Source organism: Sorex araneus, chromosome 3 (assembly GCF_027595985.1).
Source record: "Sorex araneus isolate mSorAra2 chromosome 3, mSorAra2.pri, whole genome shotgun sequence".
Taxonomy (NCBI): domain Eukaryota; kingdom Metazoa; phylum Chordata; class Mammalia; order Eulipotyphla; family Soricidae; genus Sorex; species Sorex araneus.
In genome coordinates this window covers 829501-849794 of record NC_073304.1, presented here as the reverse complement: position 1 = coordinate 849794, position 20294 = coordinate 829501, and the positions used below count along the sequence as shown (strand labels likewise).

At 61.6% G+C, this 20294-nt stretch overlaps 2 protein-coding genes across 4 annotated transcripts; one reads left to right on the top strand and one right to left on the bottom strand.

The window, feature by feature from the left end:
* Positions 1 to 1499: 1499 nt before the first annotated feature.
* Positions 1500 to 6550, bottom strand: BAG5 (BAG cochaperone 5). 3 transcript variants are annotated; one of them, XM_055131313.1, is made up of 2 exons: positions 6392 to 6550; positions 1500 to 4817 (listed from the first exon to the last, which is right to left on the bottom strand). In XM_055131313.1, exon 2 carries the CDS (start codon positions 4787 to 4789, stop codon positions 3437 to 3439), a length of 1353 nt encoding a protein of 450 aa, XP_054987288.1. In that variant the 5' UTR covers positions 4790 to 4817; positions 6392 to 6550; the 3' UTR covers positions 1500 to 3436. The 3 variants fall into 3 exon arrangements, with proteins under 3 accessions (XP_054987288.1, XP_054987289.1, XP_054987287.1); XM_055131314.1 differs by lacking the exon at positions 6392 to 6550 and adding an exon at positions 5883 to 6009; XM_055131312.1 differs by lacking the exon at positions 6392 to 6550 and adding an exon at positions 5457 to 5628.
* On the top strand, positions 6035 to 12165 carry LOC105942764 (cytochrome c oxidase assembly factor 8). The gene is made up of 5 exons (XM_055131315.1): positions 6035 to 6177; positions 9665 to 9862; positions 10571 to 10634; positions 11141 to 11231; positions 11899 to 12165. Exons 1-5 carry the CDS (start codon positions 6055 to 6057, stop codon positions 12002 to 12004), a joined length of 582 nt encoding a protein of 193 aa, XP_054987290.1. The 5' UTR covers positions 6035 to 6054; the 3' UTR covers positions 12005 to 12165.
* The last annotated feature ends 8129 nt before the right edge of the window (positions 12166 to 20294 follow it).

The following is a 20294-nucleotide window of genomic DNA, read 5'->3' as shown; positions in this document are numbered from 1 at the left end:
TACTCAGGGGACCATATGGGATGCTGGGAATCGAACCCAGGTCAATCGCGTGCAAGGCAAATGCCCTCCCCGCTGTGCTATCGCTCCAGCCCCGCCCCTGTACTCGACTCACCCTGGGTGCTGGCGCTCCACATGCTTGCTGTGGGGGTCTGGGGACAGCCTCAGCCCTGCCCCTGCTTGGACCATTGTTTCTCAAAGCCTTTTTTGGGGGGAGGGGGGAAGAGGGGCACTTGGGGCGGTGCTGCGCTCACTCCTGGCAGGGCTGGGGCACGGTATTTGCCAGGGATGGAATCTGGGTCAGACAGGAGCAAGGCTATCTTGGACCCATCTTGTCGGGGGTTGCTTTGGGGCTTCTGGTGTTTCAGAGCAGAGCACCTGCTGGCAGTGCTCAGGGCCCTGCACTCAGAGCCCGGGTGTGCCAGGGCTGGAACCTTGGTCACTGTACAAGGCAAGTGGTTTAACCTGTCCTACTCTTAGCCCCGGCCTCATCCGAGCGGGCTCACCCTGGCAATCACCAGGGAGATGGTTCACAGGGAGCACAAGCTGCAGTGTGGGACCACCTGTTTGTTTTGTTTTTCTAATTTTTTAAATTTTACTGAATCACCGTGAGATAGTTACAAGCTTTCATGTTTGAGTTACAATCTTACAATGATCCAACACCCATCCCTCCACTGGTGCGCATTCCCCACCACAGATATCCCGGATACACCCCCTTTCCCACCCTCCCCCTGCCTCCAAGGCAGACAATATCCCCTGTACTCTCTACTTTGGGGCATTATAGCTTGCAACACAGACACTGAGAGGTCATCATGTCTGGTCCATTTTTCTACTTTTGGCACACATCTCCCATCCCAGCTGGTTCCTCCAGCCATCATTTTCTTAGTGATCCCTTCTCTATTCCATCTGCCTTTTCCCCTCCGCTCATGAAGCAGGCTTCCAGCTATGGGGCAATCCCCCTGGCCCTTGTGTCTACCGTCCTTGGGTAGGGTACCATGTGGTGCTACTCTACACTCCACAAATGAGTGCAGTCCCTCTGTCTGTCCCTCTCTGACTCATTTCACTTAGCATGATCCTCTCCATGTTTTTCCATTTATAAGCAAATTTCATGACTTACACCTGGTCTGAGCCCTGATTTGGACACCACAGCATCAGTGGTGCCTTGAGCAAGACCAAGCATCGTTCATCTGATGTGGTCCCCAAACCAACACTGGAACATTCCATAAACTCAGTGGCACCTGGGGCTCTGTGAAGACCAGGTGCACATCTGAACTTAAGCCTTTCACCCAGGGCAGGACACAGGTGGATCTTTCCACAACCACTGAGCCTGCACCCCCAAGGTAGCCCCCAGGGAGTGTGGCATGGAGCTCTGCTCATTCCCGCCTCTGCTGCCACCTCCCACCGAGGCCACTGACCCCAGGTGCTGGGCCCTGGGGAAACAGGCCCAACCCCCGGCCTCCACCGGCAAAAGTGGGGATGGAACAGAACTCACATCGCAGACCTTTCTTTTTCCACTGATAAACTGAGAAATGCTTTTATTGTCAACTAAGGGCACAATAACATTCAGAATAATACTGAATTACTTCAGACACCATTACAGTAGGCACGCAGTTAGGAGCAAGGCAGTCACACGCCTGGTTTGTACATCAAAATCAATGACAAATGTGTGTCCCGTTATCTTGAAAAATACTGGTGAGATAAAAGCTGAGAAAGCTTTAAAACCCTGTACACGGAGAATAAACAGTCCCTTAGATACACTGATGCGAATTGGTCCAAACCTCTCCAACATGCAGTCATGCCGGCAAATCACAGCGAGTCTGACACTGCAACACGAGGCAAGGCCCATCCTCCCTTCTGGGCCACTGCCCTGGGCCCAGGAGCACTACGGTCGGCGGCGCCCCCACTTACCATCTGAGCTGCCTATACGCAGGGGGCACCGCCACCAGACACTGCCAGCCGGTACAACACACTGGGACAAACCCCTTACACACGGTCTGTGGAAGCCAACGCGCCCCAGGGCGGACACAGCACAACGCAGCGTCACGGGGCCGGCGCCCCTGAAGCAGCAACACAGAACTGAAAAGGCTGAGAACAGCAGAGCTAGTTCCTGACACACTTGTGGTCCCATCGGCCGTTCCGGGGCAGGGGAAGCTGGGCCAAGCTCGGAGGCCTTCAGCTGAGGCGGCAGTTAGCCCATGTCTGCAGCGAGGAAGCTCAGAGCCACGAAGAGCCAGGCCAGGGGCCCACGGACAGCCAGGAGCTGCCCACAGCATCACCGAGTGGAGCTATAAAAACTCCAATGGGGAAAACGCCCTAAACCCTAAAACCATGACAAAACGTGGGACACTGTGGCCTGCAGAGTCGTGGGCAGGACAGCCCCAAACTGGACTGCCCTGTCACCACACTCTGCCAGGGAGGGCAGGCCGGGTTTCCAGGGAGTGCCCGGGCTACGCTGTAGGCCGCTCGTGGGCGGGCAGGCGGCGTCCTGGATCCGTCCTGTCTTCAGCTGTCTGAAATGACACCGTCTCTGGAGAGTCACCAGATGAACAGATGAGAATCCTGGAGATGGACGGCAGAGTCTCCACACTCCGGACCCTTGGCCCTCTCGGTGGGGGGTGCTCAGGGCACTGGAGGGGGGGACCCGCCTGCAGCAGGCTGTCTTGGTCCTTCACCCAGTGTTGGGCGCCTTTCCTTTAAGGCCTCCGATCATTCACACGCTCTCATCCTTCACCCTACGGCGAAGGTTTTAAATGGAAACAACCGCCAGGTACCAGTCTTGGCCCCACTTTCTCCAGTACAGTCTGAGGCGTTTTCTATTGATTTTCATAATTTTGTTTTACATGTCACACAGAAATAAGGGCCCCCCTCTAAATGCAGAGAATGGGGGGAGATACTTAAAAAAAAAAAATTGATGGAAGAAAAGACTGTGGAATTCCCATCTTAATAGGCCAGTGGGGCCAACAAGGCTTTGTAGTGAAAAGATCCTGCTTTCTAACTGGTAGAAACATATCCTGGTACTGACTACTGTTGTACTGAGGCCTTCTACTGAACCAAAAACTTCCCCCTTCTCATGTCACGTTAAGGTTCTATTTCTAGATCCTGAGATAACCGCATTGTAATGCTTGCACAACCCACTTAAAAACTATGAAAGATACTATTGTAATTTCTGATTTTTTTTTAAAAAAAGAAAAAACCCAAATGAAACAGAAGCCACACAACATAGATAATCCAAAAGGAAAAGTTAATGTGCTGTAATATTTGTTTTGCAACATCAAAAGCAGCAGAGATGCTAAATATAATTTGCTGAAATTGAAATCATAAATACTGAGATTGACCTGTGCCAGTGGAAACCACGCTGGGGCGTGGTGGGCCGAAAGCTCTCTGGACGGGCACAGATGTGCCAAGTGCAAAACACGAGCTGCAGGCCGGGCCCGGGCTGCTAGTACTCCCACTCATCGGACTTCAAGTCGAGATAGCTGAGTATGTTCTGGGCGAGCTTCACGGCCTGCTTCCGGGACGCCTTGCAGCGCTCCTCCCCCTGCGGGTCCACTGCGTCCAGGGCCAGCAGCTGCTTGGTGAGCAGCTCCTCCAGCCGGATGTAGTTCTTGTCCGTCCGGTTGCCGTCAAAGGACAGCACCTCCCCCAGGATCCCCGACAAGTGGCCGAGCACGTCCCACACGGCCCTGTGCGGCGGGTGCTCGGGCTGATCGTCGGGCAGCAGCAGCCGCCGCTTGTCCAGGGCCTCCCGCAGGTCGATGTAGGTGGTGAGGGTCTGCACCTCGATCACGGCCCTGCGCCGCGCCTCCCGGATGCAGGGGTTCTTCTCCACGCTCACCTCGTCCAGCTCCCCGATCAGCCTCTGCAGCTCCGTCTTGGAGCCCAGGTAGAGCTCGGCAGGGCTCTGGGCTTGCAGAAGCTCGTCCTTGATTTCTCTCATTCTCTTGAGGATCTTCTCTATTTTCAGGATGGAATGATTCTGCCTCAGGTCGAACGCGTGCGTGGAGTCAGCGGCCTCTTCCAGGTCCAGGTATCTCAGCAGCTTGTTGATGTCCTCCACCACCTCCCTGCGGTAGTTCCTGATCTCCACCCGCCCGCACACGTCCAGGGCGTCCAGGTCGGCCATCAGCCCCGACAGCACGCACGACAGGTGGCGGCAGGTCTCCGTGCTGCTGGCGCCCATGAGCAGGGCGATCAGGGTGCCTCTGGCCTTGTTCACCTCGCACATGACGGAGTTGATTTTGGCCACGGACGGGTGCACGTCCTCGGAGAGGGGCAGGGAGGGCTGCCTCCGCATGCAGTCCTCCACGATCTCCTGCACCGCACAGATCTTGGTCAGCGCGTGGTACCTGGCCTTGCGCAGCGACACCTTCCCGCCGGTCTTCACGTGGGTCAGCCGCAGGATGATGTCCTGGAGGACCTCCTCGAACTCGTCGCTGCCCTGGCTGCCGCCGCTGTAAACCGGCACAATCTTCTCCATCACCAGGTCCTGGGCCTCTTTAAAGATGTTCTGGATCTCCAGCCGGTGCGGGTGGTTGGCGTTCTGCTCCAGCTCTTTCAGGAGGCGCTCCGTCTCCTGCGCCGCCCGCTTCCGCGCCTGCTGGACATCTCCCTTCCCTTCTGTAGCCACGGAGTCGATCTCAAACAGCTGCTTCGTGAGAAACCGCTCCAGTTTCTTGTAGTTCTTGTCATCTGAGAGGCCGCTGAAGCCAGTGACCTGCTGCTCCACACTCTTCACCTCCTTCTGGATCTCCTGGAGCCTACTGATGGAGGGGTGCTGGTTTCCCATATCCATACTTTTGTTGCGTTCAGTTTCACAAGCACTAAAAGAGGACAAGAAAGGTCATTTACCACACCCCGCAGCAGAACAGAATTGTATGCTCGTTCATTCTAAATTTCTTTGGGGAGCACACCCAGCAGGGGCTGACTCTTGGCTCTGTGTTCAGGGTACAATCTTTGCAAAATCTGTTTGTCTCATGCATGGTAAGTGCCCTACCAGTGGTACTACAGCTCCAGCCCCTCATTTTAAAATTTTCTTTAAAAAAAGAAATCTACTGGGGCCAGAGCAATAGTATGGCAGAGAGCGCACTTGGGTTGCATGTGGCTGACCCAGATTCAATCCCCAGCATCCCATATGGTTCCCGGAGCATCGCCAGGAGTGATTCCTGAGCACAGAGCCCGGAGTAACCGCTGAGCATCACGGTGTGACCCAAAAAGCCAAAAATAAATGAAATTCTTTTTAAAATTTGAAAGCGGTGTACTGGGGGGAATGGAGACAGTACAGCAGGCAAGGCATTTACCCTGCATGTGCCCGACCCCGGCTGGGGCCCCTTCCCCCCACCACGACCACCCCCGGGCATACGGCCTAGAACAGCCCGAGGACCAAAAGGATCACCCCACAAAAATAAACAAATAAGTAAACTCAAAGGTCTGGGAACCTAGTTTAGTGACCGGACACATGCCTCAGACGTGAGAATCCGGGCTCAGTGCCCAGAACACAAAAAACAAAGGAAGAAACGGGCCAGGTGGCAGGTTCCCGAAGCGGAGAGCGGCGCGGGCGCGGCCCCCCGGAACCAGGAAGCGCGGCCCGGCGGGCGCGCGGGCCCGGACCCCGGAACCAGGAAGCGCGGCCCGGCCGGACCCCCCCGCCCCCCGCGAGAGGCGCCCCGCGGGGCCGGCGGCGGCGCACGCGGACCCCCGCTCCCCGCTCGCAGCGCGGCCGCCGCCGGCCCCGCCCGCCGCTCGTTACCGGCCGCGGCGGGGGAGGGTCCGCCCAGGCGGCCCTCGCGGCATCGCCCACCCGAGCCGCAGCGCGCGGGGCGGCCGGGGCCGGGCCGGGCCGCGCCGCCGCGGGGCTGACCTCACAATGGCCGCGCGCGCCCGCTCACCTGGGCCGCCCGCGCCATCGCGCCCCGCGCCATCGCGCCCCGCAGCGGCCGCCCGAGCCCCGCGCCGCACTCGGGAAGGCGCACGCTCGGCCCCGCGACCTGCCGTAAAGCGCCGCGCGCCGTCGCGACGCTGCCGTACGCCGCGGGAGCGAGCCGGGGCCGCGCGCGCGCGATGGCGGCCCTGGGACGCGCGCGCTGGGCCCCCCGCCCGCGCGTCGGCCGCGCCCTCTCCGCCCGCGCCCACCGGCTCGCGGCCGAGCGCGGCGCCGAGCGTCGGGAGACGGCGCCGAGCCGGGTAAGCGCGTGGGCCGGGCCCGCCTTGACGCCCCCCCCCGGGCCCCGCCGTGACGCCCCCCCCCCCCGGGCCGGGCCGTGACGCCCCCCCCCACACCCCGGGCCGGGCCGTGACGCCCCCCCCACGCCGGGCCCCGCCGTGACGCCCCCCCCCGGGCCCCGCCGTGACGCCCCCCCACGCCGGGCCGGGCCCGCGGCCGCCCGGTGGGACTCACGCGGGGCCGCTGGTGCTCGCAAGCGACAGGTGTGTGTCTCCATATGCGTGTCCCAGGTGTGCGCATGCTTTCCCGGGCGCGTGCCGCGCGTGCCGCGGAGCGTTCGTCGCTGCGTGGGGTCCTGCACAAGCGTGTCGCCCCGCGCCGGCGCTGCAGATGCGCGTCACGTGCGCAGTTACGAGGTCGCACACGTCGCTCGCCGCGAGCTTGCCGGCTGCTTACGCGAGTCGCGGCCTCTGTGAGTTCCCGCAGGCGGGAGCTGCTGCACCCGCAGAGTACCTAGTTACTGTTGGCGAGTTACTCCACAATTGAGCCGGACATGCTTGACCTAGCTACATAGTTGCTACATCTGCGGGCTGCCACTGCGGCCTCGAGTTGCTCCACGGCCAAGCTCCCGCGGCTGTGATTCGAAATGCTGGGGCAGAGCGGTGAGGTTTTTACGAACTGGGCTTCTTTGGGGAAGGCTGCTTGGTTTCAGGAGGCCGGGGCCGGGGTCCGTCAGGTGGACGTCTTGACTGAGGCATGGAATGAACGGCTTGAGCTTTCCTGGCCCCTTTGGGCTTGGGCTCTGGCTCAGTGTAAGGCGCGTGCTGTGCTTGCAGGAGACTGGGTTCAAGCTTCAGCATGCCAAAAAGAACCTGAGCAAAGCATCCAAGTACTCATACTCCGTTGCGCAGGGCTGCCAGAAGGGCAGATTGAGGCTTAACTTGAGAAAGCAGATGCCCGGGAGTGAATAATATTTGAAGCCAATTAAATCCCATGTTAGCAAAGCATATTAACAACTGTCTTTCTTTGTCCATATAAAAAGGATATTGTTTTAAAGTAAACTATTCAAAAGACATGGGGAGAGGTTTGAGCGATAGCACAGCGGGTAAGGCGTTTGCCTTTCACGCAACCGACCCGGGTTCAAAGCCCAGCATCCCATATGGTCCCCTGAGCACCTCCAGGAGTGATTCCTGAGTGCAGAACCAGGAGTAACCCCTGTGCATCGCCAGGTGTGACCCAAAAAGCAAAAAAAAAAAAAAAAAAAGACACGGGGAGAGGAGAAAGGCAATATTAACTTACAAGTTCACTGTCCTAGCAAGGTCTGACCTTACAAATTAACAGAGTCTGATTAGGGGAAGAGCTGAATAACTAGTTGGGGAAGGGAGCATAGAAGTGATTACTGATAGACAAAGGAATGGGTGTGACTCAGGAGCACTTTGATGGGTGTGACTGATATACCTAAGCTCCTAGTGGCAAGGGGAGCAGGACATACCAATAGTCTAGAATTGTTTAGAGATTATTACCAGATAAGCCCAAACTCTGTGGCAAGGGAGAAAGGACAAACCAGTGATCTCCTACACTCCTCCTCCCTCCTCCCCAAAAGCAGAGCACTTGCTGTTGTCACTGGTGACGCCTGCATCTCCTCAGCCAGGGCCCTTCAGGCCAGAGCACTAGCTCTTGGCCACTTGCAGCTAGGGCAGAGGTCAGCAGAGGCTTGGCCATGCGGTGCCCATGGACACTATCAGGCCAGCAACGATCACACAGCCCGGCTGGGCCAAGCGCACACTGCTTCATGCACCGGACATCGTCTGTCCCAGCCCCGCCACGGAAGTTGAAAGTATGGAGCGGCCTTTGGAAGGCCGTGGGTGTGTCCTGTCAGCTCAGCACGGAGGGACTTGAAATGGCACACACGCGGACACCTCGGCAGCTTGTGCACAGCAGCGGGCAGTGGCCAGCTGGAGGCGGCGCGTGGCTGCCTTTGGGGGATGTCCTAAAATGAGGCCATGGCCGCACAGCCTGGGGCCATGGGTGCTGCCACCCTGATGTGCAGCCATGATGGGCAGATCCTCTTCTGCTGGCTGTCACCCCAGCCCTGAACTCTGGCTTTCATTTTTTAGGTGGCTTTGGGGTCACACCCTGTCATACTCAGACATCACTCCTGGCAGGCTCAGGGGACCTCACGGTTGTATATGGTACCAGGGATTGAGCCAGGGTCAGCCACGTTCGAGGCAAGTGTCCACACTGTACTGTTTCTCTGGCCCTGTTCACATTAACTTTAAAATAAACTATTTGGGGGCTGGGGAGATACACAGTGGGTAAGGCGTTTGCCTTGCACATGACCGACCTGGGTTCAATCCCTGGTATCCCGAGTACCACCAGGAGTAACTCCTGAGTGCAGAGTGAGGAGTGACCCCTGAGCACCGTTGGGAATAGCCCCCTAAGTCATTTCTGCACTGCCGGGAAGCCAGTGCTTCACACGGCGTTAGTGCTCCCAGCGAGCCTGTAATCCAAGGTCCCCGTGCGCTCAGTGCCCGGCCAGTCGTGCCGCCTCGCCCAGAAACACGAGCCAGCTGAGCGTACGGGGCCGCAGCCACTGCCCGGGGCCTCCTCGCTGCTGGGCGGCCCCTGGGTGGAGCTTCCACCCTGGAGGGGGGGTCTCGGCTGTTTGGGGGAAGCCGCGTTAGTCTCTGGTTTTGTGGAGGGGCCTCCTGGGAGCGGAGTCCTGAGCCGGTGCTGTGCTGCGGCCCGGCCGGTGACGTCTGCACCGCCTTCTCCAGCTCCTTTCTTAGTTTTCCTTCTGGTTGAGGCCCCCCTGGGGGTGTTTGGAAGCTACTCCTGGCTCTGTGCTCCAAGGGTGCTCCCAGTGGTGCTCAGGGACGATGCTCAGTTCAGCTCAACCTGCGGTCAGTGCAAGCAAGGCCAGCGCCTGTCCCTCCGCCCCAGCCCAGACTCTTGGTTTTGTTTTGCCCCGCGGGGGCCTTCCAGGTCTCCTCTGGAGCAGCTCCTTGGGCAGTGTCCCGCCTCTCCCTTGTCGTGTCATCATCAAGGTCCGCTGTGCGGGGGCTGCACGCTGGGGTGTGCAGCACAGAGGCCGTGCGCCGTGGCACCAGTGGCCTTTACAGCGCTCCTTCCCTGGCGTCTGTCCCCACTGGCCTGGCTCGTCCTCCAGGTGGTGTGTCTGGGGCTGACACCCAGTCCCCCGAGGAGCTTCTCCTGACCCCCCGAGCACTGCCGTGTAGGCCCCCCCAAAATGAAAATCTTGTCTACTTTCTGTTGAAGGCAGCAGTGCCAGTGGTGCGTGGTGCCCGGCAGAGGCGACACCAAACTCGCCCTCCCCCGGTGGCGGGAGACCCCACGCCACCGCCGCTGTGGGTGCTGGTGGGGAATTCGTGTTGGAACCCCCGAGCCTGCTCATTTGGGCTTTCCCTGCACATCATCTCAGCGTGAGGCAGCCCCAGTGCGGCCTTGGTGGGTGACAGGGCTGAAGACCCCCTCCTTTCGTTAAAGGCCTCCGGCTTCTGCCCGCCAAGGAAGTCCCGCCACGATTGGATAGGACCCCCGGATAAATACTCAAACCTTCGGCCTGTTCACTTCTACATCCCTGAAAACGAATCACCGCTGGAACAGAAGCTGAGACAGCTGAGACAGGAAACACAAGAATGGAACCAGCGGTTCTGGACCGAGCAGAACCTGGCTTTCCGGAGGGTGAGGCGGAGCGGGTGCGAGCGTGGCGGCGGCCACGCGGGGGCGCAGGGCTGAGGCTGGCGGTGCCTGCGCTCTCCTCACCCCACTGCACCTGGCTTTGCTGGGGCTGGCGGCCGCGGCTTCAGTGTGCTGGGCTGTGGGCGCCTGCACGGCAGCTCCGGGACGCCAGGGAGCGTCTCTCTCCGGAGGAAGGCGCCGCCATTCTTCCCAAGGGCCCCGGTTCCTTTGCTCAGGGCTCTGTGCTCGAGGCTCACTCCAGGTGGGGTTGAGGGCATCACGCCCGGGCCAGCCCCCTCTGCTGTCGACCGGCGCCCTGGCCCCGCGGATTGCGACCTCCCCACATCTCCCCCGTGAATCAGCTAACCGAGACAGAAGCACAACTGTGCCGTCCAGAGAAGGCCACTGAGACTCCCTGTTTGTCTCGAGGGCTGCACCTGTGCTCGACACTTGGTGGGGCGCTGGGGCTCGAACCCCGGCTGGCTGCGTGTAAGGCGGGCCCCTCCCCCCGTGCGGACCCCTGATGCCCAGACACTGTCCTGTCTTTCAAGCGTCCGTCAGGTGCTGGGGCGTTTGTGCTGCCCCCGGCTTTATGGCTAGGCAGTGCCTCCAGGTCATTAGACACATGTCAAGCATGACGCTGGTCACGTGTGTGTGGGGCGCGGGGGGGGTTTGAGCCGACTCCCGGCACTCACACTTGTCTTCTTGCAGGAGAAGGAAGAATTCATCCACTCGCGGCTGAAGGCCAAAGGCCTGGCTCCGGGCTCTGGGTCAGGTCTGTGTGCTTGTCCCTTGGCGGGAGGGACACCCATGGCCGGGGCTCCGCAGCGTCCGATTCGCTCCTGGCCAGCCGGGGCTCACTGGCCCTAGGTCAGGGCCGCCCGCTCCGCGCTGGGCTCCTTGCCGGGGCTGCTCGTGCCGGCCCCTCGCTGCGGCCTCTGCTCCCCACACGTCTGTTTGCTTTGGTTTGGCCGAGGGAGGAGCGTGTGATGCCTTTCCCTTCCAGAAAGTCAGCACCCGTGTGTGGACCCCCGTGTCCAGCGGCCGCCCGGGGCCCTGGGCTGTTCTTATTCCGTCTGTGCTTTCCTTCCCCTTAAGTCTTTTGCTTTTGTTCTGGGGGAGGGGCACACAGAAGTGCTCAGGGCTCGCTCGTGGAGGGGCTTGGGGGACCATGTGGGGTGCCGGGGATGGAACTCACATCAGCAAGGCAGGTGCCTGCTCACGTCCTGTGTCTCCGGGCCTGTCCCCTGTCTTGGTGTGTGGCTCACGATTGTCTTTCAGGCGCCAAAGCTTCACTGAGCGCAGAGGAAATGGCCGACTTCTATAAGGAGTTTCTCAGTAAGAACTTCCAGAAGCACGTGCTGTATAACAGGTGGGTAGCTCACGGCCTGCCGTCATGTCTGTGCTGGACAGGGCCACCTTATCACCCCACCCGTAGCGTTCACATTAGCCCAGAGGTCAGCGTTGTTCTGGACCTTAATGCTTTCCGGGGTCACTCCTGGCCCTGTAGCAGGGTCAGACTCGGGCCTCCAGCACGCCCAGCCTGTGTTCGGCCGGTTGAGCTGCTTGTCCACCGTCGTTCTGTTTTGTGCGGTGGAGTTTGGACCAGTCCTGGAGCTCGGGCTGTCCCCGCTCTGCCGGGCGGCCGGTGCCTCAGGAGGTGGGATCCACCCCGTGTGCTTTGGGGGGCTGTTTCCGTGAGGCCTCGGGAGTGTGGCCTGGCCTGGCCGCTGCCCCCGCTCAGGGCACACAAGCCCACCCAGGGCTGCCACAGCGAGCCGCGACCCGCTGCAAGGCCCAGCCCCGGGGAGGGACGGGCCGCCGAGCCCTGCCCTGGAGCTCTTGGCCTGGCCCTGCCCGCTGCTCTGTGAGCTCGGCTCCCCTTGGGACCGCCCGTGCCCGCCCCGGTCAGAGCTTCAGGCTAGCGTGGAGCAGCCTCTCCCACGGAGCGCCCACCCCTGTCCCGAGCCGTCACGTGTGTGCTGAGAGCGTGCGCCCAGGAGCGGGGGCGGGGCGCTGACATCGGTCCCTCCCCGCAGAGACTGGTACCGGCGCAACCTGGCCATCACCTTCTTCATGGGCAAAGTGGCCCTGCAGAGGGCATGGCGCTGGCTCCGCCCGAAGCCGGAGAAGACGGGCACCTAGGACCCGCACACCTAGACACACGGATGCAGCGGGCTGGCCCCGCGCCTCTGAGCCCGGCTGGGTGCCAGGCCCTGGGGCACATCGTGGCCTCTCGAGGGCCGAGGTGCTGGGCAGCGCCTCAGGCCACGTGTGAGCCCCACGGAAATAAATGAGTCCATGAAGCCGCGTGCCTGTTGGGTTCTGTGTGGGTCCCCACGCGGTCTGACTCGCGGGGTGCACCCGTGCCCCTCACGGGCTGGCCTCCGCGAGGACCGCTCCAAGGCACCGTGGTGTCCCAGAGACGCAGCTGTCAGGGTCGCTTCACGGGTGCTTTTGCCCGTGGGGTGGGGGCAGCCCCACTGCCGTTTCCCAGACAGCGTCCTGTGCATTCACGCGCACACACACAGACCCGACCCACACACGCACACACAGTTCTTCACACTCACGGACCTGTCCTTATACTCCTTCAGACACAGAACCGTGCTGCACACACACTCTGACACCTTCACACATTCAGACCTGACCTACACACGTGCACACACATAAGCATAATCCTGTACCCAGTCCTTCACACATGTGGACCAGTCTCTCACACACATATACACAGATACATAACCCTGTACTCCTTCACACACGGATCTGTCTTACCCACTTGCATCCTACACACCCGTGTGTACACACACATAATCCTGTAGTGCTTCACACACACGGAGTCTTACACAGTCACAACGCCCTGCACACCCACATGTACACACATCGTCTTACACCCACTCCGCCACATCCCTGTGTACACTCATGCACATGGGCCGGGCCTGTGCATACGTGTGTCGCTCACACATGAGGGTGCGGGGCCGCATAGCACAGCGCGTGGGGTGTCTCCCGTAGGGATGGTTGTGGCCAGGCCCCCGCGTGTGGAGCAGGGCAGTCCTCCAGAGGTGACAAGTGTCAGACTGGGCCGCTGCTGACGAAGAGAAATTGCAGACACGGCGGAAGCATCCAAGGAGCCTAGAGGGGGCGGGGCTTCTCCCTGTGGCGCCTGGCATTTAAACCCCAGTCTCAAGGCAAGCGCCTGACCCCCGTGCTGTCTCCTAGCCCCCCAAGATCTCACATCCTTTGGGGGCACACCTGGCAGTGCTCAGGGTTGATCCAGCTCTGCACTCAGGTCACCCCTGGGGGGCTCAGGACCCTTTGGGTGCGGGGTGGCCCCATGTGAGGCAAGCACCCTGCTGGCTGTCGTGGCGTCTCAGCCCCGGGGCTCGCACCCCAGGAGGGCAGCGGGGGCCCTCAGGGTGTCCTTGGGGTGCTGCGGGCAGCAGGAGACGAAGAACCAGCCATTGAATGCAGGTCTAATAAAAACAACGCAGTAAATTTGTGTGGATATTTCCTTCGGGGGCACCTGGTGGTCTCAGTCAGTTACTGCTGGCTCTGCACGCAGGAGTCAGCCTGGCAGGCGCGGGGGACCACATGGGGTGCTGGGAATCGAACCCGGCTCTAATGCGCAGGCAAGGCAAGCGCCCCACCCGCTGTGCTAGCGCTTCAGCCCGGGAGTGTGTTGCCTGTTTATTGGGGGGAGGAGTGGGCTACACCTGAAAGTCCTCCGGTCCACACTGCAGGGGGTCTCGGGCAGCCCTGTGCAGCCCGATTCTCTCTAGTTCGTTTTGTTTTAGGACCAAATCAGCTGTGTTCGGCCGCCACTCCTGGCTCTGTGCTCGGCGCCTGAGTTCACACCTGGTCTCGCCACAGCTAGGCAGACGCTTCCCTTCTGGGCTGTCTCTGGCCAACTGTTGAAGACCCCAGAATCCGTCTGGGGAGTGCCCCGGTGCCCCAGCTGCCCAGTCCTGGGGGTGGGAGACGCCTCCTCCCAGCCCCGCCCTGACCCGCCCCTGCCTCTTCCAGCCCCGCCCTGACCCGCCCCGCCTCCCAGCCCCGCCCTGACCCGCCCCTGCCTCCTCCCTGACCTGCCCCGCCTCCCAGCCCCGCCCTAACCCGTCCCTGCCTCCCTGTCCCACCCCGCCTCTGACCCACCCCCTGCCTCCTCCCAGCCCCGCCCTGACCCGCCCCTGCCTCCTCCCAGCCCCGCCTCTTCTCCCACCCCCTGCCTCCTCCCAGCTCCGCCCTGACCCACCCTGCCTCTCAGCCCCGCCCTGACGCACCCCTGCCTCCCCCAGCCCCACCTCTGCTCCCACCTCCTGCCTCCTCCCAGCCCCGCCTCTGACCCACCCCCTGCCTCCTCCCAGCCCCGCCCTGACCCACCCCTCCCCCAGCCCCACCTCTGCTCCCACCTCCTGCCTCCTCAAAGCCCCGCCCTGACCCATCCCTGCCTCCTCCCAGCCCCGCCCCTGCCTCCCCCCAGCCCCACCTCTGCTCCTGCCGCGCCGGCAGCCCTGTCAGCGCTCAGAGGGGCTCTCCTTCCAGCTCCAGCATCTGTGGCTCTGGAGGCGAGTCCAGCAGAGGCCCCAGGGGGCGGCTGGAGTCCTGGTGGCGCTTGGGCCTGCAGCCTTCCATTGTGCTGGGGTCGCCGAGGCCCGCGCACTGCACATAGGGACTGCAGGTGCGAGGCCGCACCTGAGTGTAGGGCGGTGTAGGGGCGCCAGCGGGGTCCTGCACAGAATCCGGACACCAGCCTGGCTGCCACACGGCCGTCTCCCTACTCCATGGGCCTCCTCCCTGCTCAATGCACAGAGAATGAGACCCCGCCAGGGATGGAAAACACGTGAATTCTACACGCATCACTGAGCCAGGGCACAAGGCAGGGTCCTGTGGTCGGCACTGTCACCGTCCCTGCCCGCAGAACTGCCCCGTTCTCCCGGACTGAACGTCCCTCTGCAGGCCCCACCCGCCATGCCCTGCGCGCCACCTCTGCCCCCTGGGCCCTGCCTGAGTGACGCAGCGCGCTTGGCTAGTGTGCGCTGCAGCCCGTGGAAATGGGTTTGCTGGCAGATGCCCAGGTCCGGGGCCCCACCTGCACCACGGCCGCTCACTGGCGCTGTTCCTTTTGGGGCCCTGGGGCCCCACTTGCGTGATACATGGGGAGGGGGAAGGGCGTCCCCAGGGCCACCCTTGCCGGGCACATGCCCGCTGCCCTGTGCCCACCAGCGCTGAGCCCCTGTGCCCAGCAGCCTGCCCTTCCCTGGGCTGTCGGGAAGGAATCGATCCGTCTTCCAAACCGTTTCAAGTGGCGCCTGGGCGCCGGGACCATTGATTTGCGGTGACAGCTGTTTTCAGCTTGTCCTCAGCAGGCCTGTGGGTGGAAAAGTACGGACCGAGCAGCCGGGGCGGCCCCGACGTGCCTGCTCAGGGTGGGCAAGAGCGGGACAGTTCCTGCCCAGGCTCTGGGGGCTCGCTCGCCCCTCCACCCCTGCACACTCCCGCGCAAAGCCAGGCCCGGGAAGAGAGGGCTTCAGGGGCTCACTGCAGTGCGGCCGAGCCAGGTTCCGTCCTGACGCCACGCGGGGCCACTCCCGAGCGCAGAGCCAGGAATACCCAAATCCAAACCAAAGCGGGTCTGAAGGAGGCTGGAAGGATTCGCTCCCTGGTGGCGGGGGCCTGCAGGGCCTGCTGACCGGAGACGCCCCACGTGCACGCAACAACCCTAAACACTGTGGCCAGGGTCTCTGGGCAGGACAGGCTCCTTGCGGTGGGCCCTGGACCCCTCCTCCCTCCTGCACGGTGGGACCAGCCTCTGCTGCCTGCTCCTCCACGGACTGTCCAGTCAGTGATGGGGCCTGGTGGGGCAGAGCTTGTCCGGACCCCCTGGAGTGCCCCCTGGGAGGGTCGTCTACACAGCCACCCCGGGGGGTACAGACTAGGCGACCCGGCGACCCTAGTCCCAGACCCTCGGGTTCCACAGGCCCCGCCCTCTTCACGCAGTTGCCCGGCTCTTATTCCTGAACCGCGAGGCTCCGCCCCCAGAGGCGGGACGGGGCGGGGCCTCCGAAGACCTGCAGTCGAGTCGGGGCGGGCGCCTGACCCCGAGTCACCGGACCTGGTGACAGAGGACCCAGCCTTGGGCCTTGCACGACCTGGAGCAGCACAACTTCACCTGACGTGTTTGGTGGGTGGAAGTGGGCGCGGGCGGGACCCACTGCACAGATGCTGGCCAGTCCCGGAGTGCCCGGCTAGCGAGGGCCACACGGCCTAGGGGCAAGGGGACGAGGAGCACCGAAGCATCTCAGGACATGGCCTGTGGCTCGAGCTGCCCATCCCAGGTCGCAGTTGTGGATGTTCCACTTCAGTGCTGCCTCGGAGCTGCCAGAGGCATGTGGTCCCTGTCTCCCCTGCAGGGTCAGAGGGCAGAAGGTGGGGACAGGTGGGGCAGGGGCTGTGCCCCCGGGGACAGGTGACGGTCCCCGGGAAAGGAGGTGCGCTGAGTCTGCTCAGCATCAGCCCGACTGCCGCAGCAACGAAGGCGGCGTGTCATGGACGCTGGAGGTGTTGCTGGCACAGACCTGCCTCTAAGGACAGGGGCCCCCAGGTGTTCCTGCGAGGGGACGGCCCAGGGGAGCATCCCTGGGGCCATGACCTTGCAGAGGGTGGGGATTCTCAGATGTGCCAGTCTGGGTGGGGTGGGATGCCACCCGAGAGAGGGAGGGGCTGGGACCCGCTGAAATGGCGACAGCAAGGAGGGGGATGTTTGGGCCCAGAGCGGACACATCTCCCTGCCGCCTGCTGCCTCAGGCCGGCGGGCGGAGCTTCTGCAGAGCCTGGCCGGGGAGTGGCGGGGGGGGGGGGGGGGGGGGGGGAGGGGGGGCCCGCGCAGGCCCGCACCGTGCAGAGGCCACAGCGGCTTCTGGAGGAGTCAGCAGCTGGAACGCCGCCAGGCTGTGCTCTGTGTCCCTGCCTGGGCCAGGGGCAGGCTTCGATCTGGCTGGCCAGCCAGGGGCGCACCTCCCTCATGGGGGATGAACATTTCTCCCCACTGAGCACTAGTGGGTGCCCCAGGTAAAAAATCATTTATGAGGCCTGGAAGGTAGGCCCCGGGCCCGGGTGCTGTCAGGGCCGTGGCTTTTTGCTCTGAGGTTCTGAGGTCCGAGGAATCCAAGCCTGTTAACCAAGTATCGCCAGGAGTGGACCCTCAGTCCACTGAGCACTCCTGGGAGGCCCCAAAATCCTGATGAGACTGTCAGTGAAATGAACATGACGAGCAGCGGAAGATCTTTTTTTTTAAATTTTTTTTAAAAAAATTTATTAGTGGATCACCATGGGTACAGTTACAGATTTACAAACTTTTGTGCTTGCGTTTCAGGCATACAATGATCGAGCACCCATCCCTCCACCAGTGCCCATTCTCCACCACCAATGATCCCAGTACCCCTCCCACCCCCCCCACCCCCCACTCCCCTGCCCCACCCCGCCTCTGTGGCAGGGCATTCCCTTTTGTTTTCTCTTTCCTTTTGGGTGGCTGGAGCCATAGCACAGCAGGTAGGGCATTTTCCTTGCACGCAGCCCACCCGGGTTCAATTCCCAGCATCTCATACGGTCCCCTGAGCATCACCAGGAGTAATTCCTGAGTGCAGAGCCAGGAGTAACCCCTGTGCATTGTCAGGTGTGACTCAAAAAGCAAAAAGTAAATAAATAATAAAATAACATGATACTTTCCATGTTAATTCATTTATATGCAAATGTCATGACTTCATCTTTTCTAACAAGCAGCAGAAGATCTTTGGAGTTGTTTCTGTTGTTTTGGGGCCACACCTGGCAGTGCTGAGGGCTTACTTCTGGCTCTGCGCTCAGGGGTCATCCCTGGCAGACTTGGTGGATCATATAGGGTGTCAGGAATCGAACCCAGGTTCAAGGCATGCACCCTACTCACTGTACTAGCTCCTGGCCCAACATTTTTTATTCACTCATTTTATTTATTTTTGTTTTCCGGGCCACACCCAGGGGTGCTCAGGGCTTACTCTTTGTTTTTTGCTCAGGGAATCACTCTTGGTGGAGCTCAGGGGGCCACATGGGTGCTAGGACAGAGCCCGGGTTTGCCCTGTGTGAGGCAAGTGCCCTGCCGACTGTCATATCCGTCTGGCTGAGATCTCTGGAGTGACCGAGATGGTCTTGGGATTGTTCTGCAAAGAACTCTTGGGGGTAGGAAGGCCTGGCATGCGACTGATCCTGGTTCCGTCTCCAGCTGCACTTGTGGTCCCACAAGCACTACCAGGGGTCCTGAGCACAGGCAGGAATAGCCTTGAGCATCACCAGATGCTCCCCCCTCAAGAAAGAATTCTTGGGGGTCAGGAAAAACACATCCCTAGGGGCGTATACCTAGCACACACACACTGAGTTTGGTCTGGCACCGCCTGGCCTTCCGAGCCTGCTGGGGTGACCCTGGGGGTCCCAGGTCTCCACATCCTCAGGCCTGGCCTTGAACTGCCGGCCTAGCTGGCCTAGCACCCTCAGAAGTGCCCTGGAGCCCCTGGGCGGCCCCCAAAGGTGTTCTCGGGAGGCCACGGACTGAACGCTTTGCTTGCTGGAGCCTCAGGTTTGATCCCCTGAGCACTTCCCAGAGAGCTACCCTGGACCACAGAGCTTGCGCGGGGGGCGGGAGGCAAGCACCATGGAGTGTCTCACACGGCTGAGGTCCCAGAAGACAGAGCAGCGGCCCAGAGCGTGGCCGCTCGTGCGCTGAGCACTGCCGGGGTGTCCCGGGAGTCCCTGCGAGCCAGGGAGTCAGGCACAGAGAGGCCAGCTGTGGTCAGTATGGCCGGTGTCCTGGGAGACCCACAAAGACAAAACGGGGCCCAGCAGCGGCTCGGTGGTGCAAAGTGGCTGCCAGCAGTCCTGAGGCCTCGAGTCAGGTGCGGGGGGCCGCTGGGCGCACTGCGCAGTCCCGTCCCGCCTCTGTTCTGCAGAAGCCCCCGGGCCCCTACAAAGCTTGTGTGTGAAGCGGCGGTGCAGCAACGGGGGGCGGGGGGGTGAGAAAACAGCCTGGAGGCACCCCGCTCTTGGCGGTCCTCGGGCCGAGCACCAGATTTGGGAGAAAGATGAGGTGAGGGGAGGGCTAGAGAGATAGCACAGCGGGTAGGGCGTTTGCCTTGCACGCGGCCGACCCAGGTTCGATTCCCAGCATCCCATATGGTCCCCTGAGCACTGCCAGGGGTAATTCCTGAGTGTAGAGCCAGGAGTAACCCCTGTGCGTCACCGGGTGTGACCCAAAAAGCGAAAAAAATGAGGTGAGGGGTGCCCTGGGCAGCCACCCCAGCCTGGGGAGGGGTCTCCCGGTCAGAGGGAGGGCCAGCCTCGCCTCAGGACTCCCAGGGCCTGTGGGGCCCCTGCAGGGTGCAGGAGCAGGGACAGGAGGAGGAGTGAGGAGCCCCCCAGATGCTGGGGGAGGCAGGGCGATGAATCCAGGCCAGCTGAGGAAATTCGAGGCCAGCCTGCGCCCATGTGAATGCACGACACGTCACAGACTTGTGCATTCAAAGCGGTCGCCATAGCAAATGTTATTTCTAGTTAGTTTACCACGATTTAAAAGGAAAACAATATGCCACCTGCTTGTGGACTGAGATCCGTTTGGCAAACAAGCTTGCTTTTTAGAATCCAGTATTTTCCAGTTTTTTTTCTTTTTTTTCCCCACGCAGACTGCAATAAGGAAAGCACATCTCGGGCTGGAGAATGAGCTAATGCACTGAAGGAGACTCGGACCCTGGCTGCACCAGGGGCCCCTGAACAGGTGGAGAATGACCCCTGAGCACCTCCGGTGTGGCTCCAGCCCCCCAGCAGGGCCTAGTCTGCCCTGTGCACTTGCCTCGCTGTCGTTCCTGGCACCGTATGTGTCAGGGGCCTCTCCTGAGCTCCACTGGCTTCGGGCCCCGAGACGCTGGGGATCGAGCCTGCGAAACTCAGGCCAGCCCGTTTGTGTTGTGGGGCCACGTCCACTGGTGCTCGGGGCTTCCTCCTGGCTCTGCACTCGGGAGTCACTCCTGGGGGCCCGAACCCGCTGGAGCTGTCTCTGGCCCCAGCCTGAAGACTTGAGGGGCCCAGGTCTGCCGTCTGCAGCTCACTCTCCTGGGTTCAGTCAGAATAACGCTGCTCCGGCAGGGGGAGTCCAGAGACAGAACGCCGTGTCCCGGGACTGCACTGCACCTTCTCCGAGGGCCCGGCCCCCCGAGGGCCAGCAGGGCCCAGAAGGCAGACCGAGCAGCCACAGAGGGGCCACACCTGCCACTCAAGCAGGCTCCAAGGTCACGACTGGCGGTGCTTTGGGGGCCACGAAGCACTGGGGGTCAAACCCGGCCCCCTGCAGAGGGCCTGTGCTCAGCCAGCCCTCAGCCTGACCCACCCTTGCCAGAAGCTCTGCACCTGGGCACTGGCCAGC

Bases quoted from the DNA above. Each gene is read 5' to 3' on its own strand.
- BAG5 (XM_055131313.1), bottom strand. From the start codon at position 4,789: ATGGATATGGGAAACCAGCACCCCTCCATCAGTAGGCTCCAGGAGATC.
- LOC105942764 (XM_055131315.1), top strand. From the start codon at position 6,055: ATGGCGGCCCTGGGACGCGCGCGCTGGGCCCCCCGCCCGCGCGTCGGC. The intron at 6,178-9,664 runs GTAAGCGCGTGG...CTTTCGTTAAAG, and splicing joins GGGAGACGGCGCCGAGCCGG to GCCTCCGGCTTCTGCCCGCC. The intron at 11,232-11,898 runs GTGGGTAGCTCA...CCCTCCCCGCAG, and splicing joins AAGCACGTGCTGTATAACAG to AGACTGGTACCGGCGCAACC.